At 36.2% G+C, this 21,474-nt stretch overlaps 1 protein-coding gene and 1 long non-coding RNA gene across 6 annotated transcripts in view; one reads left to right on the top strand and one right to left on the bottom strand.

Moving 5' to 3' along the window:
* Positions 1 to 72: 72 nt before the first annotated feature.
* The window catches only part of LOC110374484 (uncharacterized), a 102,611-nt gene continuing 81,209 nt past the window's right edge, over positions 73 to 21,474 (bottom strand). The window contains exon 4 of the long non-coding RNA XR_007512294.2: positions 73 to 159. This is a non-coding gene — a long non-coding RNA (uncharacterized LOC110374484). The remainder of the gene's footprint in view (positions 160 to 21,474) is intronic.
* The window catches only part of LOC110374481 (uncharacterized protein), a 101,205-nt gene continuing 80,938 nt past the window's right edge, over positions 1,208 to 21,474 (top strand). For 4 of the 5 annotated variants that reach the window (XM_049849328.2, XM_021332197.3, XM_021332195.3 and 1 more), the window contains exon 1: positions 1,208 to 1,751. In XM_049849328.2, the coding sequence (XP_049705285.1) occupies positions 1,274 to 1,751 (478 nt within the window). In that variant the 5' untranslated portion in view covers positions 1,208 to 1,273. The remainder of the gene's footprint in view (positions 1,752 to 21,474) is intronic. The other variant, XM_021332196.3, reaches the window with a different exon arrangement.

Below are 21,474 nucleotides of genomic sequence, written 5' to 3'. Positions count from 1 at the left end.
ATTGAGTAATATTTTACAATTGCAGAATTCTTTTATTTCTTGCGAATTCAGAGTGTAATTGCAAAAAAAGTAAATTAAAGTTTTAATTTGGTTGATTTTTTCGGGTGCTGGTATAAATTCCTCGTCGTTCCTGTTTCTCGGGATGTGGCTCGCCGTAACCTGTAAAAAAAATACATTATACTTACAATGTCAGAAAATGTTTTAGATATATATTATACCTATATATTATGTATATCTACATTAAAATATAATACATTTTCTGTAATAATACATAATATTTTTAAATATAGTCACCTATATAAAGGAAGATATAAAAAAGCAACGACGTAAAAGTGCTTTAAAAAAATATGGATCTGGTGTAATTAAGGGTTTTTTGTTTTATTGATTTGAGAACTTTTTAATTAAATGTGACCGACTTGCTACGTGTTGATACGCTCTCCTGTAAATATCAACAACTCGGTGCGAATACTTACGCACCTATATTTATGAGCGCCGGACTAATTGAATAAACATGACAGGCATGAGCCGTAAAAATAATAAAGGAAAACGATGTTTCATGTATTTTTTCGTCCTCACATACACCCGTTACTTTTGTTGTAATAATTTTATATTCTATTGTACGTAATGTAATTTGCATAGGTTCATAGAACATCATCCCAATTTTTATTTTGGGCGGAATATGAATCCAAGTAAAACATATGATGGCACCGGCTGAAGTTATCGGTAAGTAAGTTGGTATTTCATCGCTTTCTCTTTCAATGTTGACATGCATGTATAAACACGCGGCACAAACGTGCAACTAAGAGTATTACTGCTCACTATTACTGCTCACATAGAACTGAGAGCGAGCTATTGTTCACTGTTTATAAAGCTACTAGCTGAACTTGTTTCACTGTGGTGAGCGCGCCACGACCACCTAAGGAATTAGAAAACTTGAAATTGTACAAGTATTTGCTAACATCGAAGAATGCTTTTGAATAAGTATCTAATAAGTAAATATACTTAAAAATAAAAATATAAGAAATATATTTTTTTCTATTTATAAGCCCAATTAATGAGCGAGCGCGGTGCTTAATGTTTATGGTATGGCAAGTGGGAAATCGTCTCGGGCCCGTGTGTCGGGTCGGCGTAACGCTGGCGGGCCCCAACAAGGCGGGCGGCGACGATCGATAGGCGGGCGCGGCGCTGCAGTCGGCACACACCGCCGACTGACGCCTGCCGTCCTAGCCTTCCGACACTTTAGCGAGCACTCGCGTCGCGACAACTCGCGACGATGCGCGGCGACCGCGCCGCGCGCGACACGCGCCATAATAAAGACCACGATAACTTAAAGTCTTCACTTAAAAAAGGCAGTAAATCCAAAAAGCATCGGGTGATCTTCGATGAGAGCGCCAACGAATTTTTTGAAGCCGATTATATTATCGTTGTGCGCGACGAGTGTGGGTACTCTGATGAAGGAGAAGGCGACGAATGCTCAGGATGCGGCGCGTGCGAGCGCTACCAGGAGCCGGAGGCGGGCGCGCTCAGCCCGCCCGAGGGCTACAAGGACATGGGGCTGTTCAACCGCGACGGCACGCTGCGGGAGCAGGCCTGGTGGGAGGCCGGCGACGTGCTGCTGGTGGGCGAGCGCTCGGGCACGGTCTTCACGCCGCAGCACCTGCAGCTGCTGCGCCGGCTGCAGCGCGAGCGGATGCTGCGCTCCACCATCTGTGCCGACTGCGACGCGCACGCCGCGCTCCACCAGCCTCTAGGTGAGTCACCCCGCCACGTCCTTGCCAAGGACGAACTCATCCCGGCCCTGCCTTGTCCCTGTCACACCTCCACTTGCCCGTCCTATGGAGCTGAGCGACGAAACACTTCATACACACCACGATCTGCCAGCATGACAGTATGACCGAACATACTGTGAAACCTTACGTGTACAGACGTTTCTAGCGTTCAATATCTACTAATTATTATCTATACTATTCATTGTTTCATACATGTCAGAAATACGGATTAGAATAAATATAAGATATTATTTTCACATTTTCCTATACTGCGATTGTAGTTTTTTTTTGTGCTGCAAAGCGAAATGTCCACGTCATTCGGATTATAGAACGATTAAAATTTTAATTGCAATCTAGCTGTAGCGAACTGAGTACATGTCATATCACAATGAGGCGTTTAAACTCAATAACAACAATTAAGATCATGTCAGATCGTTATTAGAACAAGTGACGTAACTGGTGTCAGGTTTCAAAACAACCGACAGTCTATTGTTCTCATCTAAGGCAAGAGCACTCATTGCTTCGCTTTTTTAAACGTTCACGGTCGACCAGACACCCGAGACTATCCACCGCATACTCTGAATAATCAATAATAATTCAGAAAGTCACCGCTTTGACAGTCAGAACTAGTCGTGTTAACCGAAAACATTTTCTTGGAGGTGGGTTCTTGCCCTGATAATACGTTCAATCAATAACGCTCGCGACTCTCCCGTCCCCAAAAACGCTAAACCTGCTCTGGTTATTCGGCAATGTCAATGTACGTAATCTTAAATGACACCCACGCTTAAAATCAATGTAAATAAAAACAAGATACAATCAAAACCATTATTATTATACTGATAGTAATCCAATGATGTAAAGAAAAGCAAAAACGTTAAATGAACTCAAAAGAAATACCCCCTAAAATATGTGCCGTTCATTTTTAAATATAGAAAGCGAAAATTGATTAAACCCTATTGTAATTTTCAAGTTTCTAATAAATTTGACTAAAATGACCTCGGAAAGGACCTTTTTTTGTTGCAAAGTTAAATTCGTGCATGTTCATAATTCAATGTTGTCATAAAAATATAGATGCCTAAGAGTTGTCAAACTTTTTCTCTGCCTGACTTAATAAGAACAAAATTGTAGAACGAAAACTGGTAGGCGGTTTGCTTTTCTTTGTGTCCTTCATTTAACAGATTTTGAACAAGCCTAAAACGTTGAATGTCTGATACGCGTACAAAAGCCATATAAAGCTCACGAAATAATTGACCAGTAAGCATTCCCAAATTCAAAACTGAAATCCAGAACTGCTCTCAATTTGTTTTAATTGCAAACGTCTAATCCCAGATAAAAGTTTTTATTTGCAACTACCACACTTTGCATCGCCCCTACAATTAATATAAATTACTAGTAACTTATCCTTTTACCCGCTATGCATCAATTCAAGACCGCAAATATTATATTTAACGTTATCGCATTCCATTTATCGGTAAATACACTCAATACAGAACTATTTTACACGAATGCGCTTTGAAATTCCTTTGAGAATTTATTGAAAAATATGCTTTTACATTCCAACGAAAATGTTTAATGCATTTACCTACGTTTCCAAAATCCGATCAGGTGTAAGGCGGAATTTTCACGAAAAGGATTCCTGTGGATGGAAAAATCTATGTCGAAAGCTCCAATTGTCTTCTAAATTTTCAATATAAAATAATACTTCTTTCTTTAAAATATGTCTTAAGAAACACCGTTTTTTAAACGTAATTTTAATTCTGGAATAGCACTAAGATTTTTAAACCTGATATCATAGAGGCCAAATATCTGGCCAACACAAAGTATTTCGCAGACGATGATAAAAGCCTGTACGTTTAGCAATAGACGGCACTGGAATAACGATGATGATGACACGGTATAATATATTGTAGGTACAGCTTAATGTTAAATTAAAAGAAGACGCGATTTCACGCAAGTCATTAGGTACTGCTACATAAGTCTCTTTTGGGAATTATGTACAAATTAATCTCTTCCCCATCGGTTGATTCACCCACTTATGTCTGCTAATGAATTATTCCGAAAACAGACTAGCCTTTCACATCCAGCAATAATAAATAACGCGAATATTTAAGTAGCAGCAATTGGCGTGAACGTCTTCTGTGAAGCTCATTTCGTGAAAATACTGAAAGAGAAAAAAAATCCGGTCAGATTTTCGCAAAAACTGCGTGTAAACAGTCATGTCATGTCATGCGTAAAATCGTGATAATTATTGTACCTACTTATTTTTTTGGCATAAATTAAGAATGGTAATTCATTTCAACAAATTAAAATTTTGCGTTAAAAGGAAAAACAAACTAGAGCTTTCTCGCAATTAGTTCAATAAACAGCCCGATAAATATAAAACTAGTCGATTATCATTGGCATTCAACCTCTTCTTGTTTTTGTTATTAATGAGAACAATAGAGCAGATTACGTGCTCGAGTTTCAGTGTGTAGCTGCAATAAAACCTCCTAGGCAAACATTTTATGGTAAGTATTTATACGGACTTCGGAATAGATAATATGTTGGTATAATGTAAAACTTTACTTAATGTAGGTAATCATTGGTTTAGCCACAATAACCCAATATAATTTCGTGAAGAAAAATTGCAAATTTATAAAGTTACATGTAGCCACTATGTCTACCTCATCCCCTTAAAGGATAACACGCTTATAACACGAACTAAATCGGTAAGTCCGATTGACGAAGATATTATGGTACCTGACTGATTCGACAAAGACTATCGAAGATCTAGAAATACCGCCGCAACTCCGGCTTAGCGGTTCGACGGATCGACCACGGCGAGCGAAACTTCCACCTACCAAATGCGGCTATTACTGAGACATAAGCTCCAATAAGTATCAATCTATCTAGGAAGTATTCTTGGGTCACAGACTTTCAGCTTAAGCCCTATAAGTTATTATAGCTTTTAGACTTATAAGGTGAATGACATTTTTATTGAAGGTATTCAGGTTAACCAGAACGCCGATGTAGATTGCTTCAAATCACAAAACAATCTAGCCTTATTTTGTCTTGGCAGGTACTAATCGACATTGGTACTAATCCTGATTAGTATAAGATCCAATCACTTTTACTACCGAGCCTAGTCTTAACGAATTTCACGAAGAAATACCCAATAATACTTTTCCCGGTCCGGAATTCCCACCCCAGCCCAGTATTGAGCAATAGCACTTATCTCCGATAACAACGATTGCATTATCAAGATGAGATATTAAATAAAAATTCCTCGACTGCCGTTCGCTGCATCAACTTAACTGCACTGCAAAAAGATAAGATGAAAAATGGAAGGTTTATAGAATCAGGACATCCCTTTGTCTTGTTCAAAAGCCAGTGTGGTCGCTGAACGGTGCAGCGGTGGCTGCGGCGACACGTTCGAACCAATCTGTCGCAATTTCGTTTAATCGGTCAAACATGAATCGCTCAGTTACAATAGTTTACATCAGGTCAGACAACGCAACTGAACACGTAATGATGACACCAATTGAATCTTCAAGTTTATAAATACTTCATCTGATAGCGTATATTGTTTGTAAGTGTCGTATTCCGATTTGTATTACATTCTTGCACGGTGTTTTAAAATATTTGTATTATGATCCACCCGTTAATTGAAACCATTCATTAAAACACATCGTTATTATATAATAATTAATGTCATCATTAAGAAATAAAACCATTTGCAATATTTATAACCATTGAATTGAGTTGAGAGCGACCTCTTTTTTCTTCTCTCTCTTATTAAACATCAAAGAAACCGCAGACCGAATAGAATAAATATCTAGAAAGTGAAAAGATTTCAATAAAACATCAAAGATCGTTCTATTTTTAAATCACATTTAAGTCTAACTAGCTTCAGTAAATGGAAACCTCTGAAACGTAAAACAAAACCGAATCCATTTAGGTCGGGGAACTAAAAGTTGAAAAAATAACATTGGAAAGCTCCGGTTATTAGGGAAGTTGGTCCACGTTCTGGTTACCCACCTATAAACTGTTTGATGGTTTCCAACTTTGTAACACGTGAATGATTAAGCTAAATAGGCTTTATACCCCATTTCTTACACCCAGTTTTTTTACAATTGTGTAAAGGCATTACAATTATATGAATACAGGTCTAGAGGGCACATTTTTATCATGAGCATATATATATTTTTTAAAACCTCAACATAGTCACTAGAATTTTTAAAGGTATTTTGTTAAATATTCTGTAGTCAAAAAACATTGTGATTTAACTAACACCATTCTAACCATTCCGTTTGTATCCGGTTTACGATTGAACCACTAACAAAAGGATTACTTGGAACATTTATTTTTTGAGGATTTTATGACGAAATAGCCAGTTACGGTTATTTTCAAAAACTGCGAAACGCAGCATTCTATTTTTGTTCCATCATTGCTTGAACGATTTTTGTATTGACAAAGAAAATTGGCACTCGTAGACGAACACATTTTTACCACATTCAATTAAAATTATTTTAATTTTTCATGTCATAAATTGGACGTTTAAATTGGCTCAAGTTACACGTATATCGTTCTATCGAATAACACCGATATCCCCACTAACGTATTAAACGTAAATCGCGTTAAATGGAGTAGTTTGAAGCCCATTAGAGCCACTTGTAGTGTACCAGTGTTCAGTAAATGCGATTAGTGCTAAATACTACTGTATTTAGAACATCATTCACTATCTGTCAATAGATGACAGATGGCGTTTAATGCATTTAGCCTTTATTGTACCGTTAATTTATACAGGATTACACGGTAAATAGGCGTTATACCATTGATAGTTTCCGAGAAAGATCCTTCACATAATTATGATATGCAATGTGACCAACATTTTACTCATTATAAAACCAGTAATAATGCGCTGTATGCAGTATTAATTACTGAAACAAACGAAAACCGCGATAGAATAACACAATATATTCTAAATTGTGAACAAAATTGGTTTGCTTTTGCGACAGGTAATTAAATGTCTAAAGCAGCTGCAAACCAGCTTACCTCCCGTAGCGGCGGCTAATCAGCTACATTTACGTAGGTACTTAAAGCACAACATTGTCTCCACGTGCCTGCAATACTTAGTTGGAAAAATATTTTCACAGAAAGCCAATAACGAGGTAATAGTGATTCTCTAATGAATTCTCTTATTAATTATTACCTGAAGTGCGATTTTATGAATATTCAAAATGTACTTACGGTCTCAAGAGGCAAGAGTATTCAAACAGAAGGTGGTGATCAGTAGGACGAATTGGTTCCCTAATAAAAACTGTCATCCATTAATTAATTGAGCTGGTACTGGCAGATAAGTTTTCGTTCTTATAAAAACGGCATTGAAACTATGAGTCCGACATCCTTCTTTAAGTAAACGGCTTGTCGAGAAACGCATATGTACAAAGGTGTACATTATTCTAGAGTTTGTTAACATGTCGTAGTAGTATGCTGACATTAACCCAATACAGGTAATGAAAATAGAGTGTATCGGAAAGTTGGGCGAACCCTCCCTTTTCGCACTGAAATATAAATAAAAATAACCTGCAATTATTTAATACCACTCTATGCTTACCCACGTGACTCTGGAAATAAGCGAACGGTGAAGTTTTAACTTTAGGTTAAAGTTTTATTTATTTAGATGTGAAAGGAGTGAAAAAGGTTTGTAGCTTTCTAATAAAGATTTTATAATATCAAAGCTTTATATTAAGGTTCTTGTCGACCATAACAACCATAGGATCATGCAGTTATCATACAAATACAAGACAAAGAAAGATGCATCAAATATTGAAGTTCGAAAAACTCAATCTCACCTCGCTAGATTTATTTTTGAAACAAAGCATTCAGCGTGCATTCAGCACGGCACTTTTTAGAAAGGGACATTGTACACGTATGTCCAATTCTGGCTAAAAAAGAGCCTTTTATCTCAGACAGTCGATAAAAAAGTTTAAAACGAAGTGAGAAAACTGAAGACCTCGATGGCGCAATGGTCACCATGCCGGACTGCCGAACCTGAGGTCCCGGGTTCGATTCCCGGCTCGGTCGACATTTGTGTGATGAGCATGCTTGTTAGCCGTGGTCTGGGAGTAACAATATGTATTTATAAATATGTATTTATGTAGCTATATGTACTTTATCAGTTGTGTTAGCACCCATAACACAAGTTAATTAATAACTTACCATGGGGCTAACCGACCGTGTGTGAAAAAGTTGTCCCGACATTATGTCCCGACATTATAAAACTTGTACCTAGTTGTTTTAAAGTTTGTCCCGTCACAATATGACATGAACAGATGACGTTTACGAAGAGTATTGGTGCAGCTGACCGAGTCGACAGCTTGCTTGATTGACATGCCATTATTCTCACCACCAGAATGAATGTTCGCTCATAAATGCTTCAATCATCTTTTACTTTGCTGGGCGCCTTCGCATTGATCAACCATGACGTTTATATGGTATAAGGTAAAGGACTGTATTTACAAGAAAACATAAAAAGGTTACTGGCAAAAATGTTATACTGTTTACGACATTTTTACTCTTTAAATACTCCAATTGTCTACGAACAAATTCTAAGAAAGGTTCAACCGCAACACTGAAATATGTCATACGTACATATAAGCGAAAGCACATGAATAACAGAGCGACATACATTCAAATTGCAAACCATTAGCCGTAGGCTGAGGCTGACGCGTAGCCACACGTCATCTAACAGTGTGCGCTACGGCTGGCTACGGCTACGAACGCTACGAACTATTAGTCCAATGTATACACTTGCGGGAATTAAAGATGTTACGGCATCGAAGGCTTTAATTGAGAAAACGTATGCACAAAAATAAGAGATATAACGACAGATAAAAATCTATTAGTACCTAAATGAAAGTATATAAAGCTGTTGATTTAATAGAAAAATACAAAAGAAATAACCCGCCTACTTCGAGCAGAAGAACTGCCAACAACGTATCCACGTACACATTAGTACTTCATACCGAGCACTCAAGGCCTCGCTTGAGTTATATAAGTAAGGCGGGTCACACACTGCCACGCTCCGCTGCCCGGAGCTACGCATCTACGCGTTGACGAGCTGTCAACACGCGGACAACGCGTGAACACACGTGTTTTATTGTCTGAAGCAACTACTTAAGCCTACTGGCCACTGATAACTCATTTCGCGAATGTGTGCAATTTACAAAAGAAAAGTATTATGTCTCTTTATCGATGTGGCTTTGATTTTTAAATACAGAATGCAAACGATCGTCTGTAGTCGGTTATGTTTGTAAAGTTAAGTTCACGTGACAGGCATATAATAATCAAAGTTAAAAAGTAGTCGTAGTCGTAGTAGTAGTCAGTCTAATCAAGGGGTATTGGGTTGCCCGGGCAACTGGGTTGAGGAGGTCAGATAGGCAGTCGTTCCTTGTAAAGCACTGGTACTCAACTGCATGCGGTTAGACTGGAAGCCGCCCCTAATATAGTTGGGAAAAAGGCTCGGGAGATGATGATGATGAAAAAGTGGTAAAGTAAGAATAGATTGTGGTAGTGTGTGTGCGAAGCATCTATTTATTTAGTTCAGTATCTCTAACGAGGAGTTACACAGGAGAAGTGTTCAAAGATAGTAAATTGTTTGATCGGTTCTCGGTGAAGTTCAAACAATCTAAAGTTAACCGCAAGTACGCGTCAAGTTATTTGCGAACCTAGTTGTCGAGACATTCCTAGTTACGTTACCTCCAACGCGAAATTGATTCATATACATATGTAGGTAAGCTCATACTTTGTAAAGAGGCAATAAAGTACTGCAACATTTTCAAAGATCATGTACAAAGTAATCATCATAAAGCAAAAGTGATTAAATTGCATATGAAATTGGAATTGTGGAAGTCAATTTCCAATAATAATTTACCAATATTATAATTTAACGTGTGCGTGTTCGAGGTAAAATTGAGGATTCCGCGAGAAAAGTTAATCTTCATATCAAAATAACGATGAAAGTGCAATAATTAATTACGATTCCAGAAAATGTACAGACCGAAGTAATATTCGTTTATCGTAAAGCATTGAAAAGTCGCAGAAGTTTTTATTAAATGTTTTTATTGTTTCACAAGAATATGAAGTAAGATTTTTTTTCAAACAGTGTAAAGTAGCAGCAGGCTTTATTAAAACAAGCGTGGTCTTGTTATTTTCATTTATTAAACGGTTTTATTTAGCTCACCCAGTTTGTTTTATTATTTATTCTTGGGTCAAATTTAGTAATTCAAATTTCACCCTCTTCCTGTCAACCGATTAATCTGAAATTTTGTATACACCTTTAATTCCGATGACAATACAATATAGTAATATCAATAACATTGTAAATCCAATATGGCCGCCGGCACAAAATGGCGGATAACGTAGATTTTATCAATCCCATCAATATGGGTATCAAATGAAAGGGCTCAACAAGCAGAATACAATATACTATAAAAAATTGAAATCCAAGATGGCGGCCGCTACAAAATGGCGGATAACGTAGGTTTTATCAATCCCATCAATATGGGTATCAAATGAAAGTTCTCACCCAGTAGAATACAATGTACTATATAAAATTAAAATCCAAGATGGCGGCCTCTACAAAATGGCGGATAACTTAGGTTCATTTGATACCCATGTTGATGGGTCTCAACAAGTAGAATACAATTTACTATGCAAAATTGAAATCTAAGATGGCCGCCGCTACCAAATGGCTGATAACAATTTTTTATCAATCCCACCAATATGGGTATCAAATGAAAGGGCTTCACAAGTAGAAAACTATCAGTAACTCCAGCGGGGCCCAACAGGGCCAAGGCCTGCCTGGGCTGCGAGATTGTTCGAAAGAGTTACCGCGGCCCTGGTACATAAAAGGCCTACGACGGAACAAAACGGTTCTTATTCAAGAGTCTGGCACTCCCTCACCGCTGCTGACCCACAGCAGGAGAGGTCATGTGATGATTTTTGGGGTCATTAAAAAAAAAAGTATCTGGAAGGGCTATGTATTGAGGAATTAGATTGTAATAAATTGTCAGGTAAGAGACCGTGTAATAATGATGCACTTAATGAATTAGATAGAATGAGGAGTATTCGGTAGGCATTTTCATTAAATACTAAAAACTAGAAAATAAAAAATCGGTAAAAAAACTTTTAAGTTAAACGGTTTTATCTTATGTGCACTGAAAACTAGAAAATAAAAAAATAGTTACTTACCTGTCAACCTACGTAGGTGGTCCCGGTCATATTAGACTAAAATAAAAACGTGGGGCCCCTGTGAAATCCATATCTTTATACTTTGGTAGATCATGAGCTACGGCTGATTATTGATTGTCAAAATCTCCAGTTACGATTATAGTAAGTCGATGCAATCCACACCTATTATACCTCTAGAAGAGAGTACTACAGCAATAGTTAATGGGCCCCACGTTTTTATTTTAGTCTAATATGACCGGGACCACCTACGTAGGTTGACAGGTAAGTAACTATTTTTTTATTTTCTAGTTTTCAGTGCACATAAGATAAAACCGTTTAACTTAAAAGTTTTTTTACCGATTTTTTATTTATTTGTAAGAAAAGAGGTACCATTGGAATCTGAATCCACTAATGTAGATAACATTAGTAGATACAAATAAAAATCTATAGACTAAAGTACCGCTATAGAAAAAAAGAATGCAATCCTAAACGGGCTTTATCTTGTGTCCACTAAAATTAGCCGCTATCTCACACGATGTTAATAAGGGTAATAATATCTTAGGTAATTATTAATGTAATCTAGTAGTACTACGAATTAATCAAAGGTCTCAGAACAAGAAATCTTTGGAGGAGGCTTATACCTTGATGCGTGCGTACACTTCCAATCATTACGGTATTATTGAAATCCTAACTAATATTATAAATGTGAAAGTAACTCTGTCTGTCTGTCTGTCTGTCTTTTCTTCACGCCTAAACTACTGAACCGATTTGTGTGAAATTTGGTACAGACATAGTTTGGAACTTGAGAAAGGACATAGGATAGTTTTTATTAAAAAAAAATATATAAAAATAAAAAATAAAATTTATTCCGGACATATAGCGCCATCTATTGGTCAAACCAAAAATATGCCGGAAGTCACTATTCCATGCGAACGAAGTCGCGGGCAAAAGCTAGTATTAAATAAAGCTGTAATAAAATATCATACTTAGTTAAAAAATATATTACTATCTAGGTCGGGGATAATAAACCTACAGGACTATTATAACAGATCCAGTAGTAGTTACATCCAGATCCACAAGTTTGTATCGCAGAGCAAGTTGCTGGTGTAAAATCTTGGTACAAGCGCCCAATTAATTAGCCAACGCTTCGCAGCAATTTTGGAATGCATTCGAGTCTGTCTGAAATGTGCTATTGTTTGAATGCTACCCTCCATTGATTCGTGTGGCTCTGAAATCGAAATTCGATAACCAATCGGTTATCAATTATCTTCTCGATTACGAAAACCACAATTCATGTTCAACATAAGTAAAGAATAAGTGTAGATAATATGCTACACTAAGTTCAGTTTAGTCATTCTAAATTCTAATTCTCATTGAAAATCTTTGGTGGTCGTTACGGGTAGTCAGAAGCATTCTGACAACCAGTCAAGAGGTATTGGGTTGCCCGGGCAACTGGGTTGAGAAGGTTAGATAGGCAGTCTCTCCTTGTAAAACACTGGTACTGAGCTGCATCTTGTAATACTGGAAACCGACCCCAGCATATTTGGAAAAAGGTTCGGAAGATCATGAGTTCAATAGGTATGTATGGTTTATGGGCGAGTCTGAGTCAATGAGATCCTGAGTTCTTTACCAACCAGTATGGTAGTACCTATTTGTTGTAAAAAAAAAGAAAAAGTTGGATATGCGTTTGAATATTATGTCGCATTTTTCGCTTAATCTATCTAGCTAATCGGCATTCATTTTATAACCAATTCCATTAAATGCTTAATAACACTTTTGAGTATCAAATTATTGAAAAGTATGTACTACAGTAGCGTAGTTTAGTAGCGCATCTTTGAAAAGTTTCCGCAAACTACTCTAATGATTGCTGGCGCTATTGTTAGCGTACTTTTATTTAAACTTCATGATTGCATTATTATTATTTTTAGGCTTCTCCCTTTCATCTCTATGTTTGTGAATTCTCAATCAGATATTGGCTGAAAGTCGATTCAAAATAAGAATAAATTCGGCACAGAAAGTCGATAACACCTTATTTATATCTCATTGACAAGTTTCTTTGAAATGTTCTTGTGATCAATATAATTAAGATACAGTACTTTACTGTGCTTAGAAAGAAGAGCTCGTAGCTTTGTCAAAGCCGCGCGGATCGATAGATCAGGTTAAGCGACGCTTGGCGGTCCGTGGATGGGTGATCAACTTCTCATAACTAGTTCTTTTGTGTTTCGGATGGCACTATAAACTGTAGGTCCCAATTGTCATTTCATCATCTTTGGCAGTCGTTACGGATAGACAGAAGCCTTCAGAGTTACGGGTAGAAAAGGCTAGGTACTTAAGTGATTCTATCGGCACGACATCGCCACAGTGCCGCACACCGTCTTTTTCTAGTCTATTGGCTTTAGCAAACGATAAAAAATTGTATGCGAACTATAAAAATCCCATTATGTTTACATTAGTTAGTAGGATTGCGATAAAACCACAGTTGTGTTATTACTTATTAGTCGGTCGCGGGATTAACACCTCGGTTTCATATTGTCATACGTGTTTTCTATTTACAGTAACTGACAATGATCGGTGAACATATACATATAAATAATGTAAGTTGTAGCTATAGCAGGAATAAAACCGATACTTATTATAGTCGCCATACGTCATATAAATAAATATTATATAAAGACATTTTTCTTTTGTGAAAGAAGCGTGCTACCCTTGTAGGCGTGTGAAGTTTTTATTGATTACATACCGCGTTATAAAGTACCTACACATATAATAAATACTATACTACACCATAGGTAAATGACGCTGAAAATTGTACCCTTCTGAACCATGACATGTAAAGAAAAAGTAATAAAGAAGCTTTGTGGCTAAAATAAATGAAATACTGGATTGTATTGGCACTCAAGAAAATTAAAATAACATCTCAATTAATCTAATCCCATCTCAAAGAAACTGTTACCTATTTCTTGACCTATCAATGCTCACTGTAAAATATGCCAAAAGTGAATTAAATTTCTGAGTCTGATGTCAGCATAAAAGAAAGGTCATAGAGCCGTGGTTAAGTTGGTGCGTCCCGACGTTCGTTGACTCGCTCTGACCTATCTCATGTTGTTGAACCGGCGTAAGGTGACCGCGACTGCACGCAGGCCGAATCCCAACATAAAATAGCACGAGAGGCCGTGACACATATCGCGATTCCAACTCAAGTGCATAAGTAGGCGTTACGCCATCCCACAGTTGCCATTGTCTGCTTAACCCTGGAGCGTGAACAATGCTCAGCGACGTGAAGATAACAAGTTATACGCGAACAAGGTTGTATGTGTGTCCCTATGAAGGTATGCCCTAGACAACGACGACCCTCATATCTTCGAACTGTGGAGGTATTCAATAACTGAGCATTCATCTGTACCGCAATTTCACTAGTCTAAAAGGTGAAAATTCGTTTAGTATCTGGTTTTGACATTTCACAATCGTACCTGACTGTAGTTTCTTGGAAACAGCGTAAAACTTTAGTTTAATCAACGCCTTTGTTTGAGAGAGCATAAATAAAGTGAACTAGTTCTTTATAGAACCTGATTATAAAGCATCCTGTATAGAATTGAAAACTTTAGATGACAAAACACTTCGTCGAGGTGTTTTTCAAAGTAATTAGCGAACAGAAATAACTTCTTGCACCTTCCTTGGGCTATTATAGTTTCTTAACGAACTAGGAGAGAGTGAGAGCAATAGAAAATTACTGTTTTACGATACATTTTCATTTGATTGCAGTTTATCTAACAGAAATGAAATGCAAGGTGCGGCTGACATCGCCAAAAGCAGTTTTTAACAAAATAACGTGTTTATTACTTCATGTGCAGAACAGGGTGTTATTATTAATTATTACGTAGATAACAAAAACACTCCGTTTTGTTTCATTTAAATAAATGTTCATTACCGTACATTAATAATGTAGGTACCTTTCCACGCTTTTACAGCTGAAATTGTCAAGTGAAAAATGGTAGAAAGAGACAACACCACCACAAATGTGTCGCTCTTAAACCGTCATAGCACCTCTTTGCCAAACAATCAATACGAACGTTCTAAATTAACGACTGGCTTGCCTATTAAACGCAAATTAGTCCATCGTCAATAAGAAAAGTAGGTACCTATTTTTGTTTATTATACAACTAATATGTTATTATATCCTTTATAAAATTATTTGAGTAGCAGCAGTAGTGGATTTAAATTTTATTTTAATATAAGAACGTTTATAGATATAGCTGTGCAAGTGAAAACTATCACAAAGGGATGTAGGGAATTACACAGTGTCACGTGCTAGCTGGCGCACACAGTCTCCGGCCATTATCCCTGTGAATCGTCTAATTGTTCGTCTCCAAGCCGCATCACGCATGCGTTGTTGCCCTCATATTCAATGCGGGTTATAACGGATTGTTCATGCTTGCTGCCATACCTACACAATGTATACGTCTTGTATTCTACACGAAATGTAATACGAAACCAGAACTATGTACTAAAGAACATCATTAGATCAATAGGTTGACACAATCGGTACATGAACACCGATATACATTACCCTTTGTGCCGCTTTTAGTATTCTATTTTTATCAGCTTTATCTGTAACATATTTCTTTATGAATGAAGTGCCATCAACCATTGTTACACTTTTATTTTCTCTCTGGGGAACGGTCGGCGTCCCACTTCGGATAAAATGTGCGCGGTGCAATAACATTATCGTGTCGTTCATGTATATTAAGCTTTCCCAACAATAGTCATTGGTGTATGCGGGGAAATGGCAAGCGATTGGTCCATGTGCTAAGAGCTTTCGGGCGACTAAGAGGCACTTAAGTAAATCGACGCGCTTATGACACGATCTTGACACATCCTCGGAATGTTCGAGTAGAAATAGAAATGGAGTACATGATGTAGTCATCGGTGTATTTAGTTTGGGTGATTGTCAACAGTTTTAATGAAACAGATAGACGATCCTGCGAGGCCATTGTACATTCGACCTTCAGACGAATTTGGAGTTCATCGTGCCAGTTAGTGAACAGTAATTTATTGACGTACATTATTTACATTACATTCAACATTTATAGTTCAAGACTATTTTTAACCCTCTATTTTCCCATAATGGTAGCTTTTTATTCTTTGGATTATATCTATGGGTATCTATTCAATTATTTAGAACCTTAGGTATTGTATTTAAATACAAAAAAAAAAGTCACTGAACTAAGACATGTAGCTGTTTTGGTGTATAAAAGTATATCACATTCAGGTGGTTCAAGTAGCTCTAAGGATATCGTTATTTGGAACAATATTGTGGTAGCAACATACTTTCAGTTACTCGTTAGAAAAAATATATAGAAAACCCTTTAATTGTTATTTGCACTTTAACTATGACCAAACTACTGAATTGTGAAATTCCTGTACCAAAAGTGATGACGTGTTGATTATTTGTTTTAACAACACCAGGGGGACATATTGCAAAGTAAATCCCAATCAATCGAACAGTCTTATCAAACCATTTGAAGGAACAAAAAAATTCAAACCTTTTGAAATTCTGTTATTTGAAGTATCAATATAAAAGATCGCAACAAGACTGCCGCTGTGGCAATTAAAACAGCTCGGTGGCACACAATTTTGTTTTTATAACAGAATTGAAACTCGCTCAGTACACTGTACTCTTTGAATGTTGGTACCTACTGCGCGAGAAGTTTGCCCGCATCGCTCGCCTGCTGTCAAACATGCTAAACAAACCTTTTACGAAGAGTGCTTCCGACTAGTTCTATTTTTTCATGTTTACGTTATTTCAAAAGTTCCTACTCTTTCGAGTCCCACCAACAGGTAATACGACGAACTATCGTTTTCAATGTTCATGCAAAAAGTAACTTAATCTAACGAAATAATTAAAGTAAAATTATTTTAGTTTAAGTTAAAAAATATTACTTAAGCTTACGTAAAAACTTCAGTAAAAATCAGTGCACAAAGTTCCATCTTTTCTGGGAAACCGCAAGTTTAATCTTCTCTGGAAAATGAAAAGCATTTGATATACTTAATGTAATTGAGTTGCGATAGTGAGTGAAATGTACAATATTTTCGTTATTTCATTTATTTTCAAGCAACATTTTCTCTCGTGTATCATTTTAAAGGTCGTATTCTCTGAAAGATTTAAAATCCGTTTTGTTTCGTTTAAATCAGTTTCGCAATTCCTCGTAGTAACAATGACTTATTTCATTCAATTCGCGGTTGTGGAACTTTAGATTTTTCTTAGAAGTTATGGTCTAAAATCCTCCTGTTCATTATTAATTTACATTCAAAAAATCAAAAAGAAAATATTTTTTTATGTTTAGTTCAAGAATATAAAATAGATTCTGCTTTTTTAAACCATGAAGCCTTCAACAACTATTTTCTATAAAGTGGCAAAGTATTTTCTATAAAGGCATTTGTTGAGTATTTTAATTTTAAACTGTAAACCTCTTAGACCTCCCACTATTCGCTCGGCATGCCGCCATATTATCTCAAATATAAAAATGTGTGAAGGTTTACCTACGAACTGACGACTTTATAGGATATTTATACAATTTAAGTATTCCAACCGGATATTTTCTCTAGAAAGCTAAAGTGTTTATTTGGAACGCGCTAATCTCAAAAATAATTGCTCCGATTTAAAAAAAATCTTCCAGTGTTAGACAGCCCATTTATCGAGGAAGGCCATATACTACTTTTCATCCAGGTGCGCGAATAAAGCACCTCGGGACGCAGGTGGAACTGCTGGCAGAAGCCAGTAATTTAATATGCAGTAATTACATCTTGATGCTAACTCTGGCCACCCGCCTCGCTATCCAAGCTACATCTTTTAATAGAGCACTAACAACCCCTTTAAATATGTATGTACCTATCAAATTCAATAGCTAAATGAAGCACGACGAACTAATCTAGACAAGTTTTCGAAATGAGTTTAATCTTGGTCCTGAAATTATCTGTTTCTAGCACGGCTTAATTGCAGCGAGACAGACTTGTGCTCCGGGACATTTTAATTGTTTCTTTGTTGCAACTGCACTTTAGTGTTGACTAACACGAGTATGCCTGAAGGATATTGTGTAGATCTAGAAGGCATGGATTGAGTGATCTTCTATGACTAAGAACTATATATTAAGAAAACAGATACATTAACAAAAGCCTGAATTCCTTTAGTAACATATAAGACAAAATAGTCAAACAACTTCATCATCGGTCAATAATTTCCAATATTATTGAAATATCAATGTTTATTTGACAAGTATTTTAATTAGTTCCATGAACGCCATTGTAACATAATGGAAAATGATATGATTGAATGGTGAAAATTCATGAGAAAAGCCACGCAAAGCGAATATATTCAAAACAGATTAATGACAGAATGTAATTTGAATTTTGCCACATAATTACGTCACATTAAAATTGAAACGTAAATACAGCAAGTTCCTAATTAAATGCAATAAGCGACAAAACGCCGGAGTATATATCAACTTTTTGGTTCGTTCAAATTGTAGTGAAAGAACAACACTGTACCTACAAAGTATGTGCATAATTATCTACTTTCTACTACTCTATTTTAAACCCATTACGAAACAAAGTTCCCAGTTCATTATTAAACTAATTGTTACAAATTGTAGCTCTAATATACTGCAATATTTTAACAAGGCCGTTATTACGTTCATCGTGACCATGCCCTCAAAAAAATATTCAATAAAAAAATATAAACAATACTACGCCAGTTGAGTGAGTGTTGTTTTATTTCGAGAATATTTCTATAAATAGTTACACCTACACATTATGGGGTACTAAAAAAGATTTACGAATTGTTTTGTTTACCTTATTAATATCTAATGAGCACGAGATGAAAGTATCATAAAACATTTTTATTGGTGTTGTTGTACACACTGAAAATGACATGTCCACCTGTTACACGATACACAGGCGGTCGGACGGACGAACATTCGGTGCCATAGATAGTATTCTGTGCTATACGTAGTCGTACGTAGTATAATAGTTGCCAATTTAGTGTAGAGAGGCAATCATAACAAAAATACTGAAGACAATTTTGATAGAAAAGAGCGCCTCTTTTTCCACAAACTAATAAGTTTTACTGTCTATCTTAATCAAAAATTGCTTATTTTTTCAGTAGCAACTTTAAATTAGCGATAGTAATGACTACTTTTTCTAGTACTAATCAGTTCGCAAAGAGCACCGAAAAAGTTTCGCCCGTAAATAGAATGCAGTTGCAGGGCGTACGGGCGGCAACAAAGTTACGGACTCACTAATTGTTTGGTGTTGCCTTTGTTATGAATACATTGTGTGTGAAGTTGCCAGTTTAAATAATGTTTTATTGAGGTAAAGTTCGTTATCTCATTGTTTCACAAGAAACAGTTAACAAATAATTATTTATTTTATATTTATAATAAGGCAAATTAACACTACAAGTCCTGGAAAAATTTAAATAAATTTTCATTACGTCCTACAATGTTTCACGGACAAATACAGTCATGTCAAAATGCAAAACATATTTTACAAATGCAGGTTAGCTTATGTTAGATCAAACGAACGGAATAGCTGGGTTTGGGTTAGGTTTGAATTGTGGTCAAAGCGAGCACCACTTCCCGCCCGCCTCTGCTCAAATGGCGAATATCTAGAAAGCTGTATTTTGTACAATTCTCACTCATAAATTGTTTTATGTCAATCCAATGACACATTTATTTAGCTCACATTATAATTGGAACATCAACTTGAAGAGGTTGAAAGTAGACAATAGAAATCAACGGGCATTTATCATAAAAAAATTATAAGTATCAGGATTTTATTTTCTTTGTTTATTATTTATTTTCAAGAGAAGGTTTTTGTTATAATTGCTGTTACCTACTTCCTGTAATGAATTTAATTCCTTATTTGATATCAGGATTAAAGGCAATTATGAAACAATTTTTCCTATTTTGAAGATTTCCTCTTGAAAAATGATGAATCCTAGTCGTAAATTGAAGGAAAATGACTCAGTATTTCTATTCAACTTCCTTATCTCTTAAAGCAATTATGAAGATAATCCTTTCAAATTGGAAAATAAAAGAAATATACCTCTGTAAATCGTTCTTATGAGCACGGAAAATATTATGTACCTACTTAGGTTTCTTTTCAGAATTTTACAGCTGTTTCTTGCGTCTGGTTTGCAGTGAAACTTGGATGGTTAAATACTAGTTATATCTATTGCTTAATTCTATGAGTGGTAAATACTTTCAAACATAATAAAAGTACTAGGAATTCAGGTCTTGCTATTCAACCATTTTTATTTTCAACGTCTGGATGGACTAGACTAAATTCTGGGAAACTACAAAATATGTGTCGCTTGTATGATCTAGATAAGTACAGTATAATAAAAATGTCGAGTTTTCTCGTAAACCTGGCAGTTTTCTATCAAGGTAATCTTTTCTCTTCGACCAAGGAGTTTCAGATTCAGTATTCACAATGGCCGCTCTGCACAATATTTACGCGCGAAATATCACGGAGTTACATTTCCTATAGAAACGTAAACTACATTTGTATGAAAAATTCAAATTCACATTCTGCATTTGAGGGTTGTGATTCTAGTAAAATAACTTTGCGAGAAAAAATATTGGATGGTTGGTAAATGTGGACCATATAAATTAATTGGGAAATCCCGTAAATTTTGTGAAGGCAGGCGGGTCGTGTTGGTTTCGCAGTGAATTTATATTTGTGGCAACTTTTTTTACTGCATCCCGTGGCAGGTCAAACGTGTTGCCGATTCCATATTGAACTCCCTTTACGATCTACTAGTTTTTGTATCGTGTTTATGCGCACCATCTTTGTTTGCTGTTAAATAATAAAGCGTATTTATTTATTGGCACACCAACAGCATTACAAATGAAAAAATATATAAATAACATAAGTTGTAATAAAATTCTAGTTTGTTACTATTAAATGTAGATAACACATATTTTATTGTTTTTTTCTTTTGGGTTGGAGCTGAAATCGAGTATGGTCAGAATTCCAGGTAATCATGATGGTATGCAAAACTGTAAAAGTACTGACATAAATTATGTTCTTTTATTAGTTTATAATAAGAGATATTATCGATGTGTATAACTTCTGTAATGGAAACATATTGTATGCAAATGTAAGTTCGGAATATTTGGCAAAACAAATGGCCTGCAGCACTACATCGTCATCATACGGGTCTAACGAATCGGTTTCCGTTTTTATGCAACAGCAGACATTTGCATATTCATAAATGTTCTCAACTTCGAAATACAGGGCTAGTTTCGAACAAAGGTGGTTACTGAGCTGCATTAAGCCGCGCAATGGAAACACATTTGCATGGATATCCTGAAATGCGTTGTGCCCATATTAATTGATTAATTGCTCGAGGCGAATCCAATTTCCTGTAAGCTAGGCAGGTAGAGGCTCTTTTCAAACATACGTTTGTCTTTGTTTCTTCTTTACTGTCAAT

The sequence above is a fragment of the Helicoverpa armigera genome, chromosome 1 (assembly GCF_030705265.1).
Source record: "Helicoverpa armigera isolate CAAS_96S chromosome 1, ASM3070526v1, whole genome shotgun sequence".
NCBI classification, from domain to species: domain Eukaryota; kingdom Metazoa; phylum Arthropoda; class Insecta; order Lepidoptera; family Noctuidae; genus Helicoverpa; species Helicoverpa armigera.
This window is presented reverse-complemented; position numbering and strand designations above follow the sequence as displayed.